This window comes from Mustela nivalis (assembly GCF_964662115.1).
Source record: "Mustela nivalis genome assembly, contig: HAP1_SCAFFOLD_1866, whole genome shotgun sequence".
NCBI lineage: Eukaryota > Metazoa > Chordata > Mammalia > Carnivora > Mustelidae > Mustela > Mustela nivalis.
In genome coordinates this window covers 48,959-68,865 of record NW_028134798.1, presented here as the reverse complement: position 1 = coordinate 68,865, position 19,907 = coordinate 48,959, and the positions used below count along the sequence as shown (strand labels likewise).

The window sequence follows — 19,907 nt, the reverse complement described above, 5'->3', positions numbered from 1 at the left end:
GTGTTGTCAGAGGAGATGTCCCCATTGAGGACTAAAAGACGAGACGGTGTTCACCAGGAAAGATGCACGGAAGGGCAGAGAGGGCAGAAGGAACAGTAGATTCAAAATACCCAGAGAGAACACAGAAGTCAGATGCGTAGACAGTGAACATAAATGACGTTCAAAGAGCCGGCTGTCCTAAGGGAAGGAGAGAGAAGGCGTGACAGAAAGAGGGGCCGGAGGCCCCACGCGGAGGTGAAGCTGTGGGAGGGATGCGGAGAGTGATGGAGACAGAAGCGGAAGGGCCAGCAGGGGGCCACTGACCAAGGGAAGCGTCCCGGCACAGGGAAAGAGGCTCAGAGGCAGAAAACAGGACCGCCTTCACCATATAGAGGGAGATGCCTGAAGGACAGATCCCAGCCTAGTGGCTGCCTGTGGGGAGAGGAATTGCGACTCAGAGGGATTTGAGCCTCACGCTCCACCCCACCTTGGCCTCCCTGAAATAAGCAGCAAGGGCAGGGCCCTCCGGAGCTTGCGGGGACGGAGAGGGAGCTGACCAGAGTGCTGGCGAAGGGCCACGGGACAGTGGAGGGATCCTGGCAGGCGCCCCCTCTGCTTCCCAGCCTGCACAGGGCTGGAATCTTCCTGAAGAGGACACTGGGCAAGGACAGAAGAAGAAAAGATGGAAGTGTACGGCGACCGGTCTCGGCCGGCAAGGGAAGGGGTTGAAGAAAGGAGAGAGCTCGCACGCCGGGAGAAACGGGGAGGATCCCCGATGGTCCGTTTCGGGGCTGGGATGGGACACTGGGCACTTCTCCTCCTCCACGTTCTAGCTCACCACATCTGACACCATCGCTCAGAAAGAAGGCCCTGGCAGAGCAGTGGCAGCCCGGGGGTCGTGGGTGCTTACATGAGGCAGGCCGGGAATGGCCCCCCTGGAAATCCAACCCCCCCCCCCACCGCCCACCCTCCATACCTCCTTCCCCAAAGACCTGCTATGTTCCTTTGAAGCAGTCCACTTCTGCTCTCAGTAACAGTGATAAAGACTCACCTAAACGTGCTTTACTTAGGTGGGGTAGCTCATCTTAATCCAACAAACTTTGTATGTTAACAACTACTTTTTAAAAAATAAAGTTCCATTACCTCTAGAGGATGCAGCTCACAAAATCCTTGATAATTACCCCCATCAATCTCTACCAGCATGCTAACTTTTACAAAATCCCCTCAAAACTACATAAGATATACTCTTTAAAAAACAATGGGATGGGGGCACCTGGGTGGCTCAGTGGAGTAAGCCGCTGCCTTCGGCTCAGGTCATGATCTCAGGGTCCTGGGATCGAGTCCCGCATCGGGCTCTATGCTCAGCAGGGAGCCTGCTTCCCCCTCTGTCTCTGCCTGCCTCTCTGCCTACTTATGATCTCTCTCTCTGTCAAATAAAATAAAAATAAAATCTTTAAAAAAAAAAAACAATGGAATGCTGCCATTTTCTTTCAATTGAGAAATCTTGATAAGCATTTAGACACAGACTAAATTTCACTGAACTAAGCTAATTTCCTTAAGAGAGAATATTGGAGAAATTAAATACTAAACAATTTAGATGAAAGAGATTTAACGACATTTAATCAGCTATGGGTTTTTCAGTTTTGTTTAAGCTACAAAAGCCGTATTTTTATTTCAAAGTTTTCACCTAGAGATACTCTTCTAACTAGAAAATTTTCTTGAAACGCGTCACAATAGAGTGATAATCATACAGAATTTGACATGACAAACTTTCTACTAATAGCACAATGACATTAAATGAGGTTAAAAAAAAGAACTTCACTCAAAATTTTGAAAAAATACATTTAACAGATAGAAATTTGATACCTTGCAATGGTGGTGTAGTTCTGTAAGTCGGTTTTGATGACTTTCATCATGGAAACCTTCAAATGCATTGCTTGCCTATTAATATTATAAAAATAAGAAGTTAAAGCTTAATATCAGTAGGACCCAAACTAAGCACTAGAAAAATCAGTACTTTATATATTTGTCTTAATTATTTTCTTTTTCATCTGCATTCCAAAAGCATTTCAAACATCTTATAAAACAGAGATAAAGTAAAACCAAAATCCATATTCACATGAGAATGAAACAGATAAGAGATGATTAAAAAGGGGATGAGGGGCGCCTGGGTGGCTCAGTGGGTTAAAGCCTCTGCCTTCGGCTCGGGTCTTGATCCCGGGATCCTGGGATTCGAGCCCACATCAGGCTCTCTGCTCAGCGGGGATCCTGCTTCCCTTCCTCTCTCTCTCTCTGCCTCTCTGCCTACTTGTGATCTCTGTCTGTCAAATAAATAAATAAAAATATTTTTTTTAAAAAGGGGGGGATGAGGAAAGAAGTTATCATATAAGAACTTGGGTTTAAGAAAAGCTGCTTAAATCCAAGTTCTTATATGATAGCATGAATACATAGTTTATAATATATATAAAGACAGATATAGAAATAAAGATGTATGTGTATGCTTGGAATAGTATACGTATGTTTCCTAGCTCTGTCCGCTGGGAAGGCTTAAGGTCAATGACACAAGACAACCAGTGAAAATATCTGGTGTCCAGATTATGGTTTCTAAATACCATTCTCCAATAAAGGAACCAGGGCTCCTTGGAGAGAGGTGAATTCCAGGGCTAGGTCCCTAAAAGTATGAATGAGCCTAGAACATCTTATGATGTCAGAAAATCAGGAAGTGCTCAGAAAAAAGTTGGGCCATGTGAAAAGGCCACAGGATCCAACTGGAAGGAGCTTCCAATAACCAAAGTTGGAAAATTTGATCAATAAAATAATGATAACATGGGATTATAAAAACTCATATAATATACAGTGAACGCTCATGCATCCATATAAATATAAAATACATAATTGAATAAATAAATGGAATAGAAAGGATAGCTCTTCCTGACAAATGAATTCCTTTTAATACATACATGGGAATGAGACAAATAGAGAGTCACCATTTGGCAAACACCATACTAGTGATTATTGCAGGTAAAATCCACAAGCTAACTCAACTCAGTGTGGGTAAAATGGTGAGGAGAAAAAGGATATCAGCAGAGTCCCCCAAAGTACTTCCCGCCTAAGGTATTTCCCCACAAGGGGAAAAGCAGTAACTTTACAGTGGAAAAATCCAGAAGATACCACGTTAACCAAGAGATCGATGATAACATCACCAGTAAAAAGATACACAGACACCATGTGTCCCTGATAACGATTCAATAAGGAGACAACATTTGCGTGGTGTTCTTGCCAAAAATGGATAATCTCGATCTATTCAAGAGAAAAATATCAGACATACCAAAACTGAGGGACATTTTACAATTGTACAATGTACATTTGTAAATGTACACTCATCACAAATGTCAAGATCATGAAAGACAAGGAAAGAATGAGGGATCGTCAGAGACGAGAAGAAACTGAAGAGAGAAAACTAAACTCAATGTGGGATCCTAGATTAGATCCTGGAACAGAAAAAGGACAAGGGGAAGAATGGTGAAACTCAAACAAGGACTGCAGTTTAGCTAATAGTACTGTAGCGACGTGAATATCGTGGTTGTGAAAACGGTACTGTGCTTACATAATTGCCATAATTTTAAGTTATACAGGTAAGTTAACATTAAGGGAAGTTGTATGAAGTGTATACACGAGAACCCTCTGTAATATATTTGCCCCTGTTCTGTAAATCTAAAATTATTTCAAAAATGAGAAAGCTACTCAGAGTACAAGACTGCTGTGAATTCCCTGTTAGTCAAGGAAAAGAAGGAAATCAAATGGTTAAGTGTTCATTTGTCTTGTTATGGAAGCATCTAGTCATGAGAGAGAAATATTTCCTTTAGCTCTCAAGTTCAGAGTAACTCCACAGTATGTGAAGGTTGAAAAAGAACTTAAATCATTTTCCTTATGATAGTAAGTGTGAATACATTTGGCAATTAGCAATTAATATTATGTAAATATTCAGTCTGATATGCATTCATTGATGACACTTCCAACTTCTTCCCAATCGGGTATTTGTGTTCTCATCCAGGGACGATTTATTAATAAACCAAAAGAAAAAGAAAGAACTGAAGAAACATTCAGGACTTCAGTTCTGCTGTCAACAAGCACCAAAGGCGAAGGTCCTTTGCCCACTGCAAATACTACAGCAACACACAAAGATATACAGCTGACCCTTAAACAACATAGGGGTAAACTGTGCGAGTCCACTTATATATGGATTTTTTTTCAAAGAATATAGTGCAATACTATACACGTATTTTCTCTTCCTTGTGATTTTCTTACTAGCATTCTGTACTCTAGCCAGCTTTTTGGTTCGAATACAGTATATGATACATATAACATGCAAAATACGTGTTAATTGACTATCGGTAAGACTTCTGGTCTACAGTAGGCTATTAGTAGTTGGGTTTTGGGGAGTCCAAGTTACACATGGATTTTCGACTGTGCAGGGGTCAGCACCCCTAACGCCCACATTGCTCAAGGGTCAAGTGTACTTGTTGACTATTTTCTCATTCACCCAACTACACTTAAGACACCATTTTTACCAAGCTTAACCCCTTGCGTACTTCAGGGTAAAAAGACTAGTCTTCTAGTAATCTGGCACCAGAACTGCTTTAAAAGCAAGTATTTCCAACCAGAAACAAAGAACCAAAGGTTTTATGGCTTTTGATTTTCAAATAATCCAACAGTGACACTCTGTGGACAATCTAAGAAGCACTAAGGCCCCACCTTTTCTCAATAAATTAATCTCTAAGATGCCTTAAATTTTTTGGAATAAAAGAGGGTATAAGTAAGTAGACAGACAGCAAATAACCATTATATTTAATTATAACAACTCTAAGGATGAATTATGGACTATAATAATAATTTTAATATAAACATACCAAGTAAATATTAATGTTTTTATATTAAAATGTTATCAATCAGCCCTGCATTGCCAACTTATTAGACAACAAAAATTATATGGAATTACAAAAGAGACTAGTCATTATAGAAACAATATTGCCATCTTACCGTTGTGTAATGCTTTATACTTTTCACAAAGTGCTTTCGCGTAACTATGTCAGAAACCATGACTCTCAGTAGGCATTTAACATTATTCCCAAAGATGAACATAGTGGGGCTGTTAGAAGTTAAGAGAATTGCCTGTACTACTTAGGTATTTACGAATGTCTTCATCCTTATATAAGTAAGTAAATATATTTTCTGGTAAGCTAGATTATATATAGTCTAATAATCTATTTCATTCTACTTCAGAGATCAAGAAGCACGGCAGAGTAGGATGGAATTGTCAAACAGTACAACTACATCAAGAAACTGGCAGTTTCTTCTAAACTTTATCTATCCTGTGACCCAGTGTTTGTACTCCTGAGTCTTTACGCAAATTAAATGTAAACATACATTCACAAAAACACTTCCATAATCATCTTCAGAGCCACTTTACTCATAATACCCCAAACTGGAAACAACCCAAGTATCCATCAAAAGGAGAAGGGAGGGGCGCCTGGGCGGATCAGAAGGTTAAAGCCTCTGCCTTAGGCTTAGGTCATGATCCCATGGTCTTATATCAAGTCCCGCGTCTAGTCGTGCTCTCTGCTCAGCAGGGAGCCTGCTTCCTCCTCTTTCTCTGCCTGCCTCTCTGCCTACTTGTGATCTCTGTCTGTCAAATAAATAAATAAAATCTTTAAAAAAAAAAAAGGAGAAGGGATAAACAAATTATGACATTCATGCAACAGAATATTACTCAGCAATGAATGGGAATGAAATGTCAGTAAAACCAGATGAATCTCTGAAACATTATTCTAAGAAAAAGAGACTGTGCCACAGGAGTACATACTGTATGATTCTGTTTATATAAAGTTCTAGAATAGGCAAAAGTAATCTATAATGGGGAAAATATTAGAATGTTGTTTCTCCAAGGTTTGGGAGTAGAGAGACATTCTGGGAAGAGAGAGGCATGAGGGAACTTTCTGGGATGGTGGAAGTGTTCTCTGTCTTGATGGCAGAGAGAGGTATACACATTTGTCAAAACTACTGAACCGTTCACTGCATGAAATTAAACTCAATTTAAAAAAAAGAAGTAAAGCAGAATGAAAAAACAAAAAAAGATATTCAATTTAATATACAAACCATATTACCCACCCTTAAAAAAGATGAGCATCCTCTTTTGAGCTGTGGGGAGAGAAGCTCCATTTCCGCTGAGTTCGAGCTGTATCTTTTTAAATTTGCTAGATGGTTCATTTGTGGAACTGCTTGGTCACATAGGGCTGGTAAACCACCTACTCCTGAAAAGCAACACATTAAAAAAGTTATTTCACAGACTTACTACCGTCATCAACTTAATAGGGATATGTTCTCCAAATGCCACTCAAACTGAACCGGAGTCCTGGCTGAATTTTAGAGAGTGACAAAACAATAACTCTCCCAGTAGTGATGTAGAATAAACCCTTAAAAATTGAAGGGCTAGGCTGCCACTCCTAGGAATAAGAATCAAGATCACACACAAATTCTAAATTATGAAATGAACGCTTCACAACCGAAAGGCTACAGAGTAAATGCTGGAAACAAATAACAAGAGAACCTAACTGCTTTTTGAAAGGAGCCCCCCAAAGCCTTTTTACTTAGGGAAGCAGCAGGCCTCCAAATGTGAGTCAGGAGTCTATTCTGGCGTGGGCCACTCCCTCCACAGTGTGGACTGGGCAGACCACCGAGACATGGCCTCCTCATCTGCCGGGTGAGAACTGGTCCACATTAGCTCTAAGTCACTAGAACTCTAAGATTATAATTGTTTCCCTAGTTACACTTCATATTAAACCTAAACAAATGTTTAGAATATTCTAGAATGCTGTAGGCTCAGTGATGGTTCTGAGCTCCATAACGAGGAAAAGATATAGAATGCAGTGTTCCCATATTCTGTCTTGTAGTAGGAGAGCCTTGGCGGCTGGCATCACTGTCCTGGGAGGGGGACCTGCGTGACAGACCTAGATGTTATTAGCCATCTTGAGCCAGGGAAGCAATCAGAAGCAGAGTGAAGGAAAATTAACTCTCAAGTTAGATAAAGGCAAGCCAACACGGTGGGGAAAATTCAATGATAAACTAACTCCAATTTGAGGTGTAACTTCAATTTTTATTTTTTTAAACTGGTTGTTTTATTCGGATTGTAAGACTGAGAATGAATAATTGAACCGGGGTGTTTTCACACAAAGAAAGCCTACACAGCGATGAGGACGAGCCAACTATTGATACACAGGGAAGAAGTTCACAGCCCCAACTCGGAACAGAAGCCAGACGCCAAAGTATATAATTATGAGTTATATTAAGAGATATATATTTTGGGGGCCTGGGTGGCTCGATGGGGTGTCTGCCTTCCATTCAGGTCAAGATCCCAGGGTCCTGGGATGGAGTCCCGAGGTGGGCTCCCTGCTGAACGGGGAGCCTGCTTCTCGCTCTGCCTCTGCCCCACCCCCTGCTCATGCAGGCGAGCGATCCCTCTCTCTCAAATAAATAAAATCTTAAAAAAATATATACATGGGTCACCTGGATGGCTCAGTGGGTTAAGCCTCTGCCTTTGGCTCAGGTCATGATCTCAGGGTCCTGGGATCAAGCCCTGCATGGGGCGGGGGGGGGGGGGGGGGGTCTCTGCTCAGCAGGGAGCCTGCTTCCTTCTCTCTCTCTGTCAGCTTCTCTGCCTACTTGTGATCTCTGTCTGTCAAATAAATAAATATTTTTTAAAAAATATATATATATATACATATTTGGTCTCCACGTGTTTCTGGCAGATCCCCTAAAACCCTTGGAATTTAAGTGAGGAGAGTGATAAAGGTGTCTTTTGTTATGTTAATGGAGTGTAAAGCCTCTAGATCACCTAAGGCTGAGGGCTGGGCCTCTGGGGGGAAGGGAGCTGGGATGAGAGGGTTGGACCTTTCAGTCCTACCCACTGACCTTCAGGAAGGGGAGAGGGCTGGAGGTTGTTAGTTGCCAGTGGCTAATGGCTTAATAGATCATGCCTATGCAATGAAGCCTCTGTAAAGACTCAAAGCGCAGGGTCCGGAGAGCTTCCGGGTTGGTGAGCACAGGGAGATCTGGAAAGAGTGGTCCCGGAAAGGGCGTGGAAGCCCCCTCCTTCCCCCATGCCTCTTTCTTCATATCGCTTCTGGCTGGCTGTTCCACGGTTGTATAAACCAGCAATCTGGTAAGTAAAATGTTTCTCTGAGTTCTGTGGGCTGCTCTAGGAAATCAACCAAACCAGAGGAGGGGGTCACGGGAACCTGTTCAAGCCACTGAGTCAGAAGACTGGGTAATGCCCCAGGCTTGCAACTGGTGCCTGTAGGGGAAGGGGGGTGCGGTCTTGTGAGACTGAGCCCCGCACTTGTGGAACCTGACGCTGTCCCTGGGTGGATAGTGTCAGAATTGAGCTGAATACTCAGACACCCGGCTTGGGTCCAGGAATTGCCTGGTGTTAGGTGAGAAGCCCTCACCACCAGGACCAACACAGTCTGGAACTCGGTCCAGGAACCTGAGTGAATTGTGTATGATTCAGTTGTTCTGAAGCTCAAAAATAGGCAAAAGTCATCAGTGGTGGGAAATGTCAGGATAGTGCTGCTTCACAAGAGGGCCCGAGACTGGAAGGGAGGTGAGGGCTGATTCTGCGGGACTCCGCACCTTCTATTTCTTGGTGCTGGTGCTGCTTATACTTGTGTGTTAACCTGCAAAGTCTTTAAGCTGAGTATTTGTGATTTGTGCATATTTTTGTGTGTGATAGATTTCTATAAAAAATCTACCTAAAGGGGCACCTGGGTGGTTCAGTGCGTTAAGCATCTGCCTTTGGCTCAGGTCATGATCCCAGGGTCCTGGGATCAAGCCCTGCGTGGGGCTTCCTGCTCACCGGGGAGCCTGATTCTGCAGCTCCCCTGCCTGCCACTTGCCCTGCTTGTGCTCGCTCTCCCTGATATTGGGAGGGTTTCTATTTTACCAAATTCATTAATGTTACTACAATTTCTTGAACTACTGTTACACTTAGTCTTCACTAGGAATAGAAGAACATTCAACTAGATTTTCTCCTAGTTTTCTATACTTCCATTCATTAGATATTCAACTCTTTAATCCATCTTGAAATTATTTAAGTGTGTGATATGAGGTGAAATCCAATGGACTTTTTCCGCCAATAGTTAGCATCTGTACCAGTATGATTTACTATGTTTCTCTTACTAAAATACTACAGTGCATTAACTCCAAATTCTTTGTTTTTATGAGCTTCCTGCTGCATTAAATCTGGCTCCTTATTTCAAAACTAATACCATCGTATTTTAATAATTGTAACTTTTAAAATGTTTTAGTGTTTCATATGGTAAAATACCACCTGTCCCTTAAATATATTTTTCCAAGATCTTTTTTTTTAAGTTATATAAGAGTGTTTTTTCTCCTCTAGGAACAATTTGTTTCTCTTCACTTAATCAAGTCTTATTTTATGACCTTCATTAAAGTATTTGCTCCCCTTTCATACAGATTCTGCTATTTTTGTTCATTTATTCCTTAGGATTTTTAATATTTAGTTGTAGCCATTATCAACTGGGTTTTCTTCCATTTTATGGAAAATACATATATATTTTTATATACATAAAATTATATTATTTATTTATTACTATTCATTAATAATTATTATTTATATTTATATGTGAAAATATAATTGCATATGTAATATATTTAATAATAAAAATACATAATATATAAATATATATATATTCTTTTTTTTTTTTTTAAGTAGGCTCTATGCCCAACATGGGGCTTGAACTCATGACCAGCCCCAAGACCATGAGTCCCATGCCCTAACTACTGAGCCAGCCAGGTGCCTCAATCCTATATATATTCTAATTGCTTAATGTTATATAAGAAAACAATTTAGGGATTTTTGGTTTTGTTTCTGTTTTTAGATTTTATTTGTTTATTTATTTGAGAGTGAGAGAGGATAGGCAGGGGGTGCAACAGGGCGAGGGAGAAGCAGGCTCCCCACTAAGCAGGGAGCCCAATATGGGGCTTGATCCCAGAACCCTAGAATCATGACCTTAGTCAAAGGCAAACACTTAACCAACTGAGCCACCCACACACCTCAACAATTTGTTTTTATAAATTTAAAAAATTATCTATAATGACTCAAGAAAAAAAAATAGAAAATCTCAGCAGACCCATAACAGGTAAAGAGATTGAATCAGTCATCATAAACCTCCCAACGAAGAAAAGGTCTAGACCCTCTAGAGGGCTTCACTGGTGGATCTACCAAACATTAAAAGAATTAACACCAATCCTTCTCAACCTTCTCCAAAAAACTAAAGAGAGAACAATTCCTAATTCATTCTATGAGGCCAGAATTACCCCAATAGCCAAAGCTAGAAAAAGGCACTACAAGAAAGGAGAATTATAGACCAATATCCTTTATGAATACAGATGCAAAAATCCTCAACAAAATAATAGCAAATGTAATCCAGTAGCAAATTAAAAGGATTATTCACTATGCCTAGAGGGATTTATCCCAGGAATGCAAGGGTGGTTCAACAAAAGAAAAACCAATCAACATAACACATCATATTAAAAGAACAAAGGGAAGAAGCATGATGTTATGTATATTTTACCACAGTAAAAAATTACCTGGCCAACTTTTCTGAAATCCCTTATCCTAAATTTTTACATTGGTTGAAAAGATAAAAGGGATCAGACGATAAGGACTGCATTGCAACTTCCTTTTCTTTACTAAACATGTAGTGGTCTTTCCAAACTAACACTTTTAGATATACTGCAACCCCTTTAACAGCTTCTTACTTTTCTTTTTTTTTTTTTTAAGATTTTATTTATCTATTTGACAGACAGAGATCACAAGTAGGCAGAGAAGCAGGCAGAGAGAGAAGGAAGCAGGTTCCCCGCCGAGCAGAGAGCCCGATGCGGGGCTTTATCGCAGGACCCTGGGATCATGATCCAAGCCAAAGGCAGAGGCAGAGGCTTTAACCCACTGAGCCACCCAGGCGCCCTGCCTCTGACTTTTCTATCATGCAGATAGGCCATGATTCATTGAACTAGTCCCTAATTCACGGATATTCAAGTTACTTCTCAAGCTTTGCTCATGTGAAGAACACTGCTGAACAGTCTTACCCATCTGCAAATAGTTCTGTGGGATAAAGTCCTAGATGTAGAAATGATAAGTCAAAGGGTATCCACATTTGAAAAGTCTCCTAGTTCTCTCCCACTAAAGAGGGCTTCTGGAATCAGCCAGACATTCTGTAACACACTAGAAAGTATTCTGCTGGTTCTGCACATAGTTTTAAAACCAGAACAGAAGACAAGTGCTATCAACATGTTTTGACGTCAGTTCGATCAGGGGTTGGCAAACTACAGCCTACAGGCCAGATCCACCTTGCTGCCTATTTTTTATGTAGCCCACAAGCTAAGAATGCTTCTATTTTTTGTTTGTTTGTTTGTTTTTACATTTTGAAATGATTAAAAAATGGGCGCCTGGCTGGCTCAGTCGGTGGAGCATGCAACTCTTGATCTTGGAGCTGTGAGTTTGAGCCCCAACACTGGGCATAGAGCTTACTTAAAAAAAATTAAAATGTAATTGTATTTGAAGTGTATAAAATTTGAGTAACTCCTAAAAATGGAGATTAAATATAAAATATCAAAAAACTATTTTAATTATTTTAATATGAAAAATTAGTTTCAAAAATGATTAGAGAACAAAACCAAAAGAGTATTTTATGAAATGGAAAAATGATAGGAAATTCAAACTTCAGTGTTCGTAAGTAAAGTTTTACTGAAACACATCACACTCCTCTGTTTATATATCAGCTGCTTTCTTCACCAGCAGAGTTGAGCAGTTGCAACAGAGCCTTTATGGCTGTAAAGCCAAAGATATTTACTGTCTGGCCCTTTACAGAAGCAGTTTGCTGCTCTCCGATCTAAGCAATAACTATTTTTTTTAAGATTTTAATTATTTATTTGAGCGAGAAAGAGCATACAAGCAGGGAGGAGGGTGAAAGGGAGAGGGGGAAGCAGACTCCCCACTGAGCAGGGCTTGATCCCAGGACCCCGGGATCATGACCTGAGCCAAAGGGAGATGCTTCACCAACTGAGCCACCCAGGCATCCCTAAGCAGTAACATTTTTAAGGAGTAGGAAACCCGGGTGCCTGGGTGGCTCAGTGGGTTAAGCCGCTGCCTTCGGCTCAGGTCATGATCTCAGGGTCCTGGGATCGAGGCCCGCATCGGGCTCTCTGCTCAGCAGGGAGCCTGCTTCCCTCTCTCCCTCTCTCTGCCTGCCTCTCCATCTACTTGTGATTTCTCTCTGTCAAATAAATAAATAAAATCTTTAAAAAAAAAAAAAAAAGGAGTAGGAAACCCAATTTTCTACACAAAGGGCAAAGAACAAATTGTCCCATAGCTAACAAAGAAATGTTCCAAGGGCTTAAGTCTCTGGGCTCTGTGTGTGAGGGAGGAGGTGAATGACCTCACATTTCTTTCACTGCTGTGACTGAGAAGCAGCCACTGAAAGGCCAAGTAGCTACCGCACTTCCGGTTACAAGACTTCACTTTCCATGGACTCTTTTTTGGGGTAGTAATGTAAAGGGTGCTGCATTTTTAATTTCAAGTTCCAGCTGTTTACTGCAGATATATAGGAAAGGGATTGGCTTTTGCTATTAACCTTGTATCACACAATCGTGCTATAATTGTTTATTAGTTCCAGTTTGTACAGATTTCTTTAGATCTACATAGATAATTGTGTCATCTGTTCAACAAACTCTTGATCCAAGTTGTTTCTCCCATAAATTCAGTTTTCCTTTGCCACCAGATATTTACAATCAGAGTTACCAGCTATAAACAATTTTTCAAAGACAGATAATATATTCTCCCAACGCTTTCTGAGGCTACCCTCCCAGCTCCATAGAGTGAAAATGGAACAGGAGACATGGCAAAGCTTAAATGAACAGAAAAAGCAAGCACACGTAAGCACTGTGACATGACCATGAAGCTTGTCCTGATAAGAACTGACAAGTGTAAAAGTTATAAGAATATTTAAGCAATTTACTGGATATCAGGACCAAGGAGAAAAATTTTGTGGAGAAGGAAATAGAACAAAATTACCATATCTCATTTGGGATAGTTGCTGATAGTTATCATGGCTGGCTTGAAAATTTGGTTCTATAGTCAACATGCCATCAGTGGGAAGTGTGTTCTCTGTAAGTTCTGTTTCAGAGTCTTCTATTATCACAACACCAATGTCATCATCGCCTTCACTGTCATCCTCAACAGTTATAATAATATAATCTAGGAATAAGCAAAGAGAAAGTTTAGATACCACATAAAATAATCAGTGTCTAGAAGAAACCACCTTATAAAGTTTTGGAGTGTTTAAAAAACATTTTAGCTGAAAAAACATTAAATATTTTCATGTCTCTAATCCCTGCAAGTCAGCTAAGAAATAAATTGCTTTGTATGAAGCTTTGAGATATATATACAGATAAATATATATGTGTGTGTGTGTGTGTACATATATATATATATTTATATGTGTATATATACACACATACATTAGTATTTCTAGTACTTCCAATTTTAGAGCAGTAAATTTCTCCCCATTTAAGAAATGTAAATACCTAGCCCATGCTGCTCTGTGTTCAGTGATACGCTTTTAACTTTTAAATGATACAGCTAACATTACATAGCCACACTCTACTGACCATGAGTTCCCGGACATGTTCTCTAAACCTTAATATTAATCTTTATGATAATAAATAATATAGAAATAAAACACAGTCATAACTATTGTTATGAAACAAATTCAAATTGAATCTCACAAAACATAAAATAAGTAGCCACAAATAAACGAGATGTGAAATATCAACTCCATAAAGCATTCTAATGACCATGAAAATTAGCACACCACACAAAATGTATGCTACATGAACAGGCTGTTTTACTTTTTACGGTTGGCCTGAAAAAGAAGAACATGTTTAATCTTGAAGTATTAACTCGCAGATCACACGCACTGTGCATCACAACTTGGATTCAATACAGTTATTTGAAATAGACCAAAACTTTAGAATCGAGTAATTAGCCAGTGTAAGGGAATGTGCTGGTGTGAAAATGATACTGAATTAGGAATCACATGATATGGGTTCCAATTCAGGCTCTTTAGCCATCGAAAGGTATGACCTTTTGGCCAGATACATTTATTCTTTCGCCTCTGTTTTCTCATCCATACAAACACAGGACTAGGTTTGGAGATTCGCTGTGAAATCTACTTAATAGTCTTCATGGAAAAAATGGAACATTAGAAGCTACCTAATTATTCAAACAAAAGGGAATTGCTTAAATAAATTATGGCATACTGCCAATGAGAAACACATTCTCATTTAGTGATAACAGAAATGCTGGTGAAATAATGTCAGGCAGGAAGGGTTAAAGCATTAAAAGCAGGGTCAAAGAAGAAAAAATATGATGTAATCCTAATGTTGTGAACAGAAGGAAACATACCAGTTGTTATCTCGTAGTCACTATCTCTGGGTGGCAAAATGACTTTCATTAGACTTCTCTTGTGTTTGTTAAGATTCTCTACAATAAACTTTATAGACTTCATAATCAGAAGAAAATAACAAAGGTAACTGAAGTTTTATTTTTAAGACAAGCTTTTATATGTTAACAGATTTTTCACACTAGACCCAGTAAAACTACTGACAACTCCACCCAGGTTTCTCAGTAAATTTGTAAAATTCCAATTAATTCCTTTAGGTATATACATAACCTCCATGAGCCAAGACATAACATTTAGAAGCTTTTTGAAGATTATGCTTCTACGGTGCAAGGATCCAAGTTGCCCTGAACTTAACCAGATACGGCACAGTTCACAGTGATGCAGACTGCAACCTTCCTTTCACATGAAGACCACTGTAAGAAATCCAACCCAAAACACAGCAGGTGACAATGGCCAGACTGGTCTGCTTTTCTAGCAAAACTGTGTCAATACATTGAACAATACTTTCTAAATCTCCCAGAAGAACTCTCAAAAGAAGTCCTTCCACATCCATGTCAAACTTTAGAGAGGACAAAGTTGGCTAGGTGAGAGCTTATGCCACCAAAACTGTATCCCAGAGACCAGTCCTTGCAGCAGTCAGGCTTGAAACTAAATCGAGCCCAGCCCTGCTTTAGAAAACACAGTGCAGAAGAGTTGCTTATAAAATCATTATCTGTAAACATTAAATCAGTTTACCACTTAATGTTCTAAAACCACAAAGCAGTCCCAATTTGGGGAGAAGTGGGTAGAGGCAAAAGGACGGTTCCCAACACACTACCTTAGAGCCTTTTCTGTCAAACAGTGGTGCTCAGTCATACAGCAGGTGGGATGGGCCCTGAAGCATGGTCGGAAGGGGACCCCTATTTTCTAGGGGTCCTCACATTTTGTTGTATCCTCCAACTCCTTTTTAAGTCTCGTCTGCCCTCTCAAAGCAAAGAACTGGCTCTTTACGTGGGGACTTTTATACACCTACATTTTTATTTTCTTTCTGCTTGTTTGTTTTTACAATAAAACAAGGCTGCGCTGTCTTCGAGCAAACGTGGTTACCACCAAAGCCTCAAGAAATCAAATCTCAATTTCAAAAGATGTCATAATGAATCAACTGCTGGTTTGTCAATCCTTTAAATTCAAAGTCTTGGTCCTTTAGGACCCCCGCTTCCTCTGACAGGGAAAGAGAAAGGATAAAGGATCAATACATCCCAAGAAGTCAACACCAAGTACTTAATGAGTGGCCATATCTCAAAAGCTTATGAACACAGGCATCTCAGGAGAGGTCGTGGGAAACCCCAAACCACCCCACTGCAGCGCTGCTGAATACGAAGCTGTAAAGTGAAGATTTAACCTTCCGCAAATCAAATAGTCTCCTCTCGGGAGCACCCCCGTCCACTAAGCCAAGTCACTTTCATGCCCTAGTGGTCATGCTGCACAGCTGTTTACGGTATGGACACATCCCACAAGGCCTTTGGGGAAAACGTGCCGCCGTACAGACATAGTTTGGCGCCAGCACCCTCCATGCCACCCTGCAGAAGGCGCACAGAAACAGGTCACAGCGCCCCGGTCTCCCAAATGGATATGGCTGAGACTGCTTTATGACCACTAGGGGTCCTAGAAAGAACCACCTCCCTCGTGCTGGAAACTAGGCCCCGCCTCTCACCATGCGGCTCTCTTGAGCCCCAGTGTCACTTTGAGCCTCTCAGATGCTATAAGTCCTGGAAACGCCATAAGCCCCAGAGACCCCTCAAACCCCAGAATCATCTCAAGCTCCTAGGATACCACGAACCCCAGGAATCTAGTGAGACCTAGCGTCAGCTCAAGCCCTAAGTACACAATGAACCCCAGGGACCCCTCAAATTCTGGGATCACCTTGGCCAATGAATTCTAGGGACACCATGACCCCAAGCGTCACCTCAAGCCCATGGCACACTGTGAACTGCAGGGACCCCACAAGCCCCAAGATCAATCAGCTCGAGCTCCTGAAACACCATGAACCCCAAGAATGCCCCGGACCCAGGGCCAGACCTAGCCTGTAACACCTGGGTTCCTAAATGCCCACTAAACAGACATGGATAGCGGTCCAGAGGTCATCACCGGACACGCCCTGGTAGATGACAAGACAATGCCTTGGTCCCCTGCGAGGCCCTCTAGGTGGGCACAGTGCGAACCCTGTCAGTTTCCCCTCCCCCGCTGCCCCCCACCCCCGGCAAGATTAAGAAAGAGGCAGAAGCGAGTGGAACAGCCTTGGGAAGGGCACCTTACCCTCCTCTTCAGACATTGTGAGGAAGGGAGTCCCACTCTGAGTGCTGTAGGATCGGCGTCTGCGCTGCGGATGGACCCGCTGTATCGCGGCCGTGCCCACGAGGCAACTGCAGCAGATAGAGGCGCCAAACGGAAGGACTGAGACTTCCCCTCCTAAGAGAAGCTTCTGCGACTGCGCAGTAGCGCCCAGAACCCGCCGTGGGAGCGCGACTGTTGGGGGTAGGGTAGAGGTGGCGCCAAATGTGGCGCCTTGCCTCGCTCGGTTTGTACCTACACATATACATTTTATGAAATGTGCTTTCCCCTGCCCGCAAAATGTGAACCGGTAGCCACCAGTCTAATTCTGCTCCTCCCAAAATGCTCTTCACACAATACATCATAGAAAAAATGTACAACGTCAGAATTCAGACTTCCTAATGTTTTCCGGGTTGTGTATTCATGTCCAGCGCCACCTTTGGGAACAAATCTGAAAATAATCCAACTTTTAAAATATGTCGCTAATAAGACTCCGCTAAATACACACCACCTTGCGCTTTAGATGTCCTACTCCCTATTTGCCATTTTCTAAAGAGCCATGTCCTTCATTCCAACTTAAAATAATAATAGGTACGGTTTACTGAGTGCTCACCACAAACCAGCCCCTTAGTATGTCTGACCTCATGAGGTCCTCAACCACTATAACAAGTCAGTATTATTGTCCCATTTTAAAGATACAGGAACAGATGCTTAGAGAGTTTAACTTGCTCAAAACCACAAGGCTAGTAACCGAGTTATGATTTGAACACACTGCCCGCCCCCCCAAGCACATGCTCACATCCCCGTACGTTATTCTCCCTCTTACTCGGTTGCTTCTGGAAATTTTCCACACCCTTAAAAGCTTGTTCAGACATCTATTCTTTTTTCTTTTTTAAGATTTTTAAAATTTATTTCAGAGGGAGTATGAATGGGGGGAGGGGCAGAGAGAAAAGCAGGGTCCCAGCAAGCAGGGTGCGGGACTCCGACCGTTGGTGGGGGCGGGGGCGGGGGAACTCTAGGATCACAACCTGAGCCAAAGACAGAGGCTTAACTGACTGAGCCACCCAGGCGCTCCCTCCACCCCACCCCACCCCCGCAGACATCTATTCTAATATCTGCACCAAGACACTTTCCTAGAGTGCGCTGGTAAGAATGCGGAGCTCCACCATGCACTGTTTCTATTAAATAGCATTTCCATCACAAGGTTCTAAGAATTAAGTGTTACAAAATATAAAGCGCCCAGCACAGAGCCTGGAATTCTGGTTCCATTTCACTGGATCAGTTACACAATGACTCCTGGCACCATGCATCTCCTCATCCTGGGGAAGGGTAAGTTTCTTCACTTGGGAGAAGAAAAGGTGCATCTTGTTAGGTGGAAATACACAGTTGTTTCAGTGTTGCAAGGGGGCGGGTAATCATGCACAGGAGGGTGTGTAAGGAAGCTGACCAGAAGAATGGACGCACTGTACAGTTTATTGATACATTACCTCTCAGTGTCGAATCCTTTGCCCTGCTCTGAGAAACTAGGCATGAGCCCTGTAAGTGTTTTCCCTTCGCTGGTAGCACCGTGGAACACTTTTCAGTGGGAAACACAGGAGAGCAAGTGTAGAGGAAACAAGTTGTGCTTCCTTGTCCCGTTTGCCTATAGTCAGGCTCCTGCCTATAGAGTGCAGTGTGCAGCCTTCTACCCCAAACACACCCCTGGCAGGGCAGGTCTCTAGCAAGTTCTCGAGGGTGGCTCTGCGACAACTTCCACCAATGCTGCCCCGAGGATGCATCTCCCTTGGGGAGTCAGAGTGGAGCCTTCCTGGGTGTAATGTCTGCTCCTACAGGTGGTAGCTGTTTATAGTTCGTATTCCTATACACTCTTTTGGGTTTCCTTTATTTCTAACCAGCGGTCCCTCATTACTCCAATCCTGATATACTAAGTACTTCTTTATATTAAACTTTCTCTGTTCAAATTACTCTATGGTCTTTCTCTTCATCTTGGACCCAGGCTGATCCACGTGCCCTTTTGAGTTTCCATCCATCACCTAGCACTTGAAAGGAACACACTGTCTGTTACTACACTGTAACTAAGCATCCAGCAGATGGTCGACAACCACTTCCATTTCGTATCTAGTCAGTCCTCTATCCATGCCTGTGACCCCATTTCTCCATAAAGAGACACAGAATGCTAAAAAAGCTGGATAAACTGTTCTTAAAATAAGCTCAAGAACATCAAAAAGTTAATAAAACAATAAGGAATTACTGAGCCAGGAGCTGTGAAACACCAGAAACCTAAAAAAATGTGAAAACGTGGCAAGACTGCTTTTGCTTAAAGACACTGATGCAGAAAAGTCTGAAAGAGGCAAAGGTATACTTCTGGTGACGTTGGATGACTAGTGACAAAAGTCAGAATCTGGGACCCTCTAATGATAGAGGGCTGGTAAACCACCCTTGCTTGAACAAGGACCATAGTGGCCCCTTCAGAGTAAAAGTGATCCAGGGACGCCTGGGTGGCTCAGTTGGTTTAGCATCTGCTTTCGGCTCCGGTCACGATCCCAGGGATTATATTCCGCATTGGGGTCCCTGCTCAGCAGAGAGCTGGCTTCTACTTCTGCCTGCCTCTCCCCCTGCTTGTGCTCTCTCTCTGTGTCGAATAAATAAATAAATAAATAAATAAATAAATCTTTAATAAGAAAAAACAGAATTAAACAAGTTAACCACACAGACTATAGTTCAGTCTCATATCATCTGGGGATTTAACACCCCGGGGTGCCTGGCATAGCAAACAAAAATTCTTTCCCATGAATATAAGATCAACATATTTCTACAAACAGTATTTAAATAGAATATCCAGGGGCGCCTGGGTGGCTCAGTGGGTTAAAGTCTCTGCCTTCGGCTCAGGTCATGATCCCAGTGTCCTGGGATCCAGCTCTTCGCCGGGCTCTCTGCTCCGCAGGGAGCCTGCTTCCTCCCCTCTCTCTCTCTTTCAAATAAATAAAATCTTTTTTAAAAATTAAAAAAAATTTAAATAGAATATCCAGCACAAAGTAGAATATAACAAAGTTTAAGAGAAGAAAACACGGAAGAAAT

At 41.8% G+C, this 19,907-nt stretch overlaps 1 protein-coding gene across 1 annotated transcript in view; it reads right to left on the bottom strand.

Moving 5' to 3' along the window:
• BEND2 (BEN domain containing 2) overlaps positions 1-17,197 on the bottom strand; it is a gene marked incomplete at its 3' end in the record, with an annotated part of 39,652 nt that extends 22,455 nt beyond the window's left edge. The window contains exons 1-4 of the mRNA XM_082750797.1: positions 16,815-17,197; positions 13,130-13,312; positions 6,148-6,290; positions 1,846-1,920 (exon numbers count right to left, since the gene is read on the bottom strand). Coding sequence (XP_082606923.1) covers positions 1,846-1,920; positions 6,148-6,290; positions 13,130-13,312; positions 16,815-16,830 — 417 coding nt within the window. The remainder of the gene's footprint in view (positions 1-1,845; positions 1,921-6,147; positions 6,291-13,129; positions 13,313-16,814) is intronic.
• Positions 17,198-19,907: the final 2,710 nt, after the last annotated feature.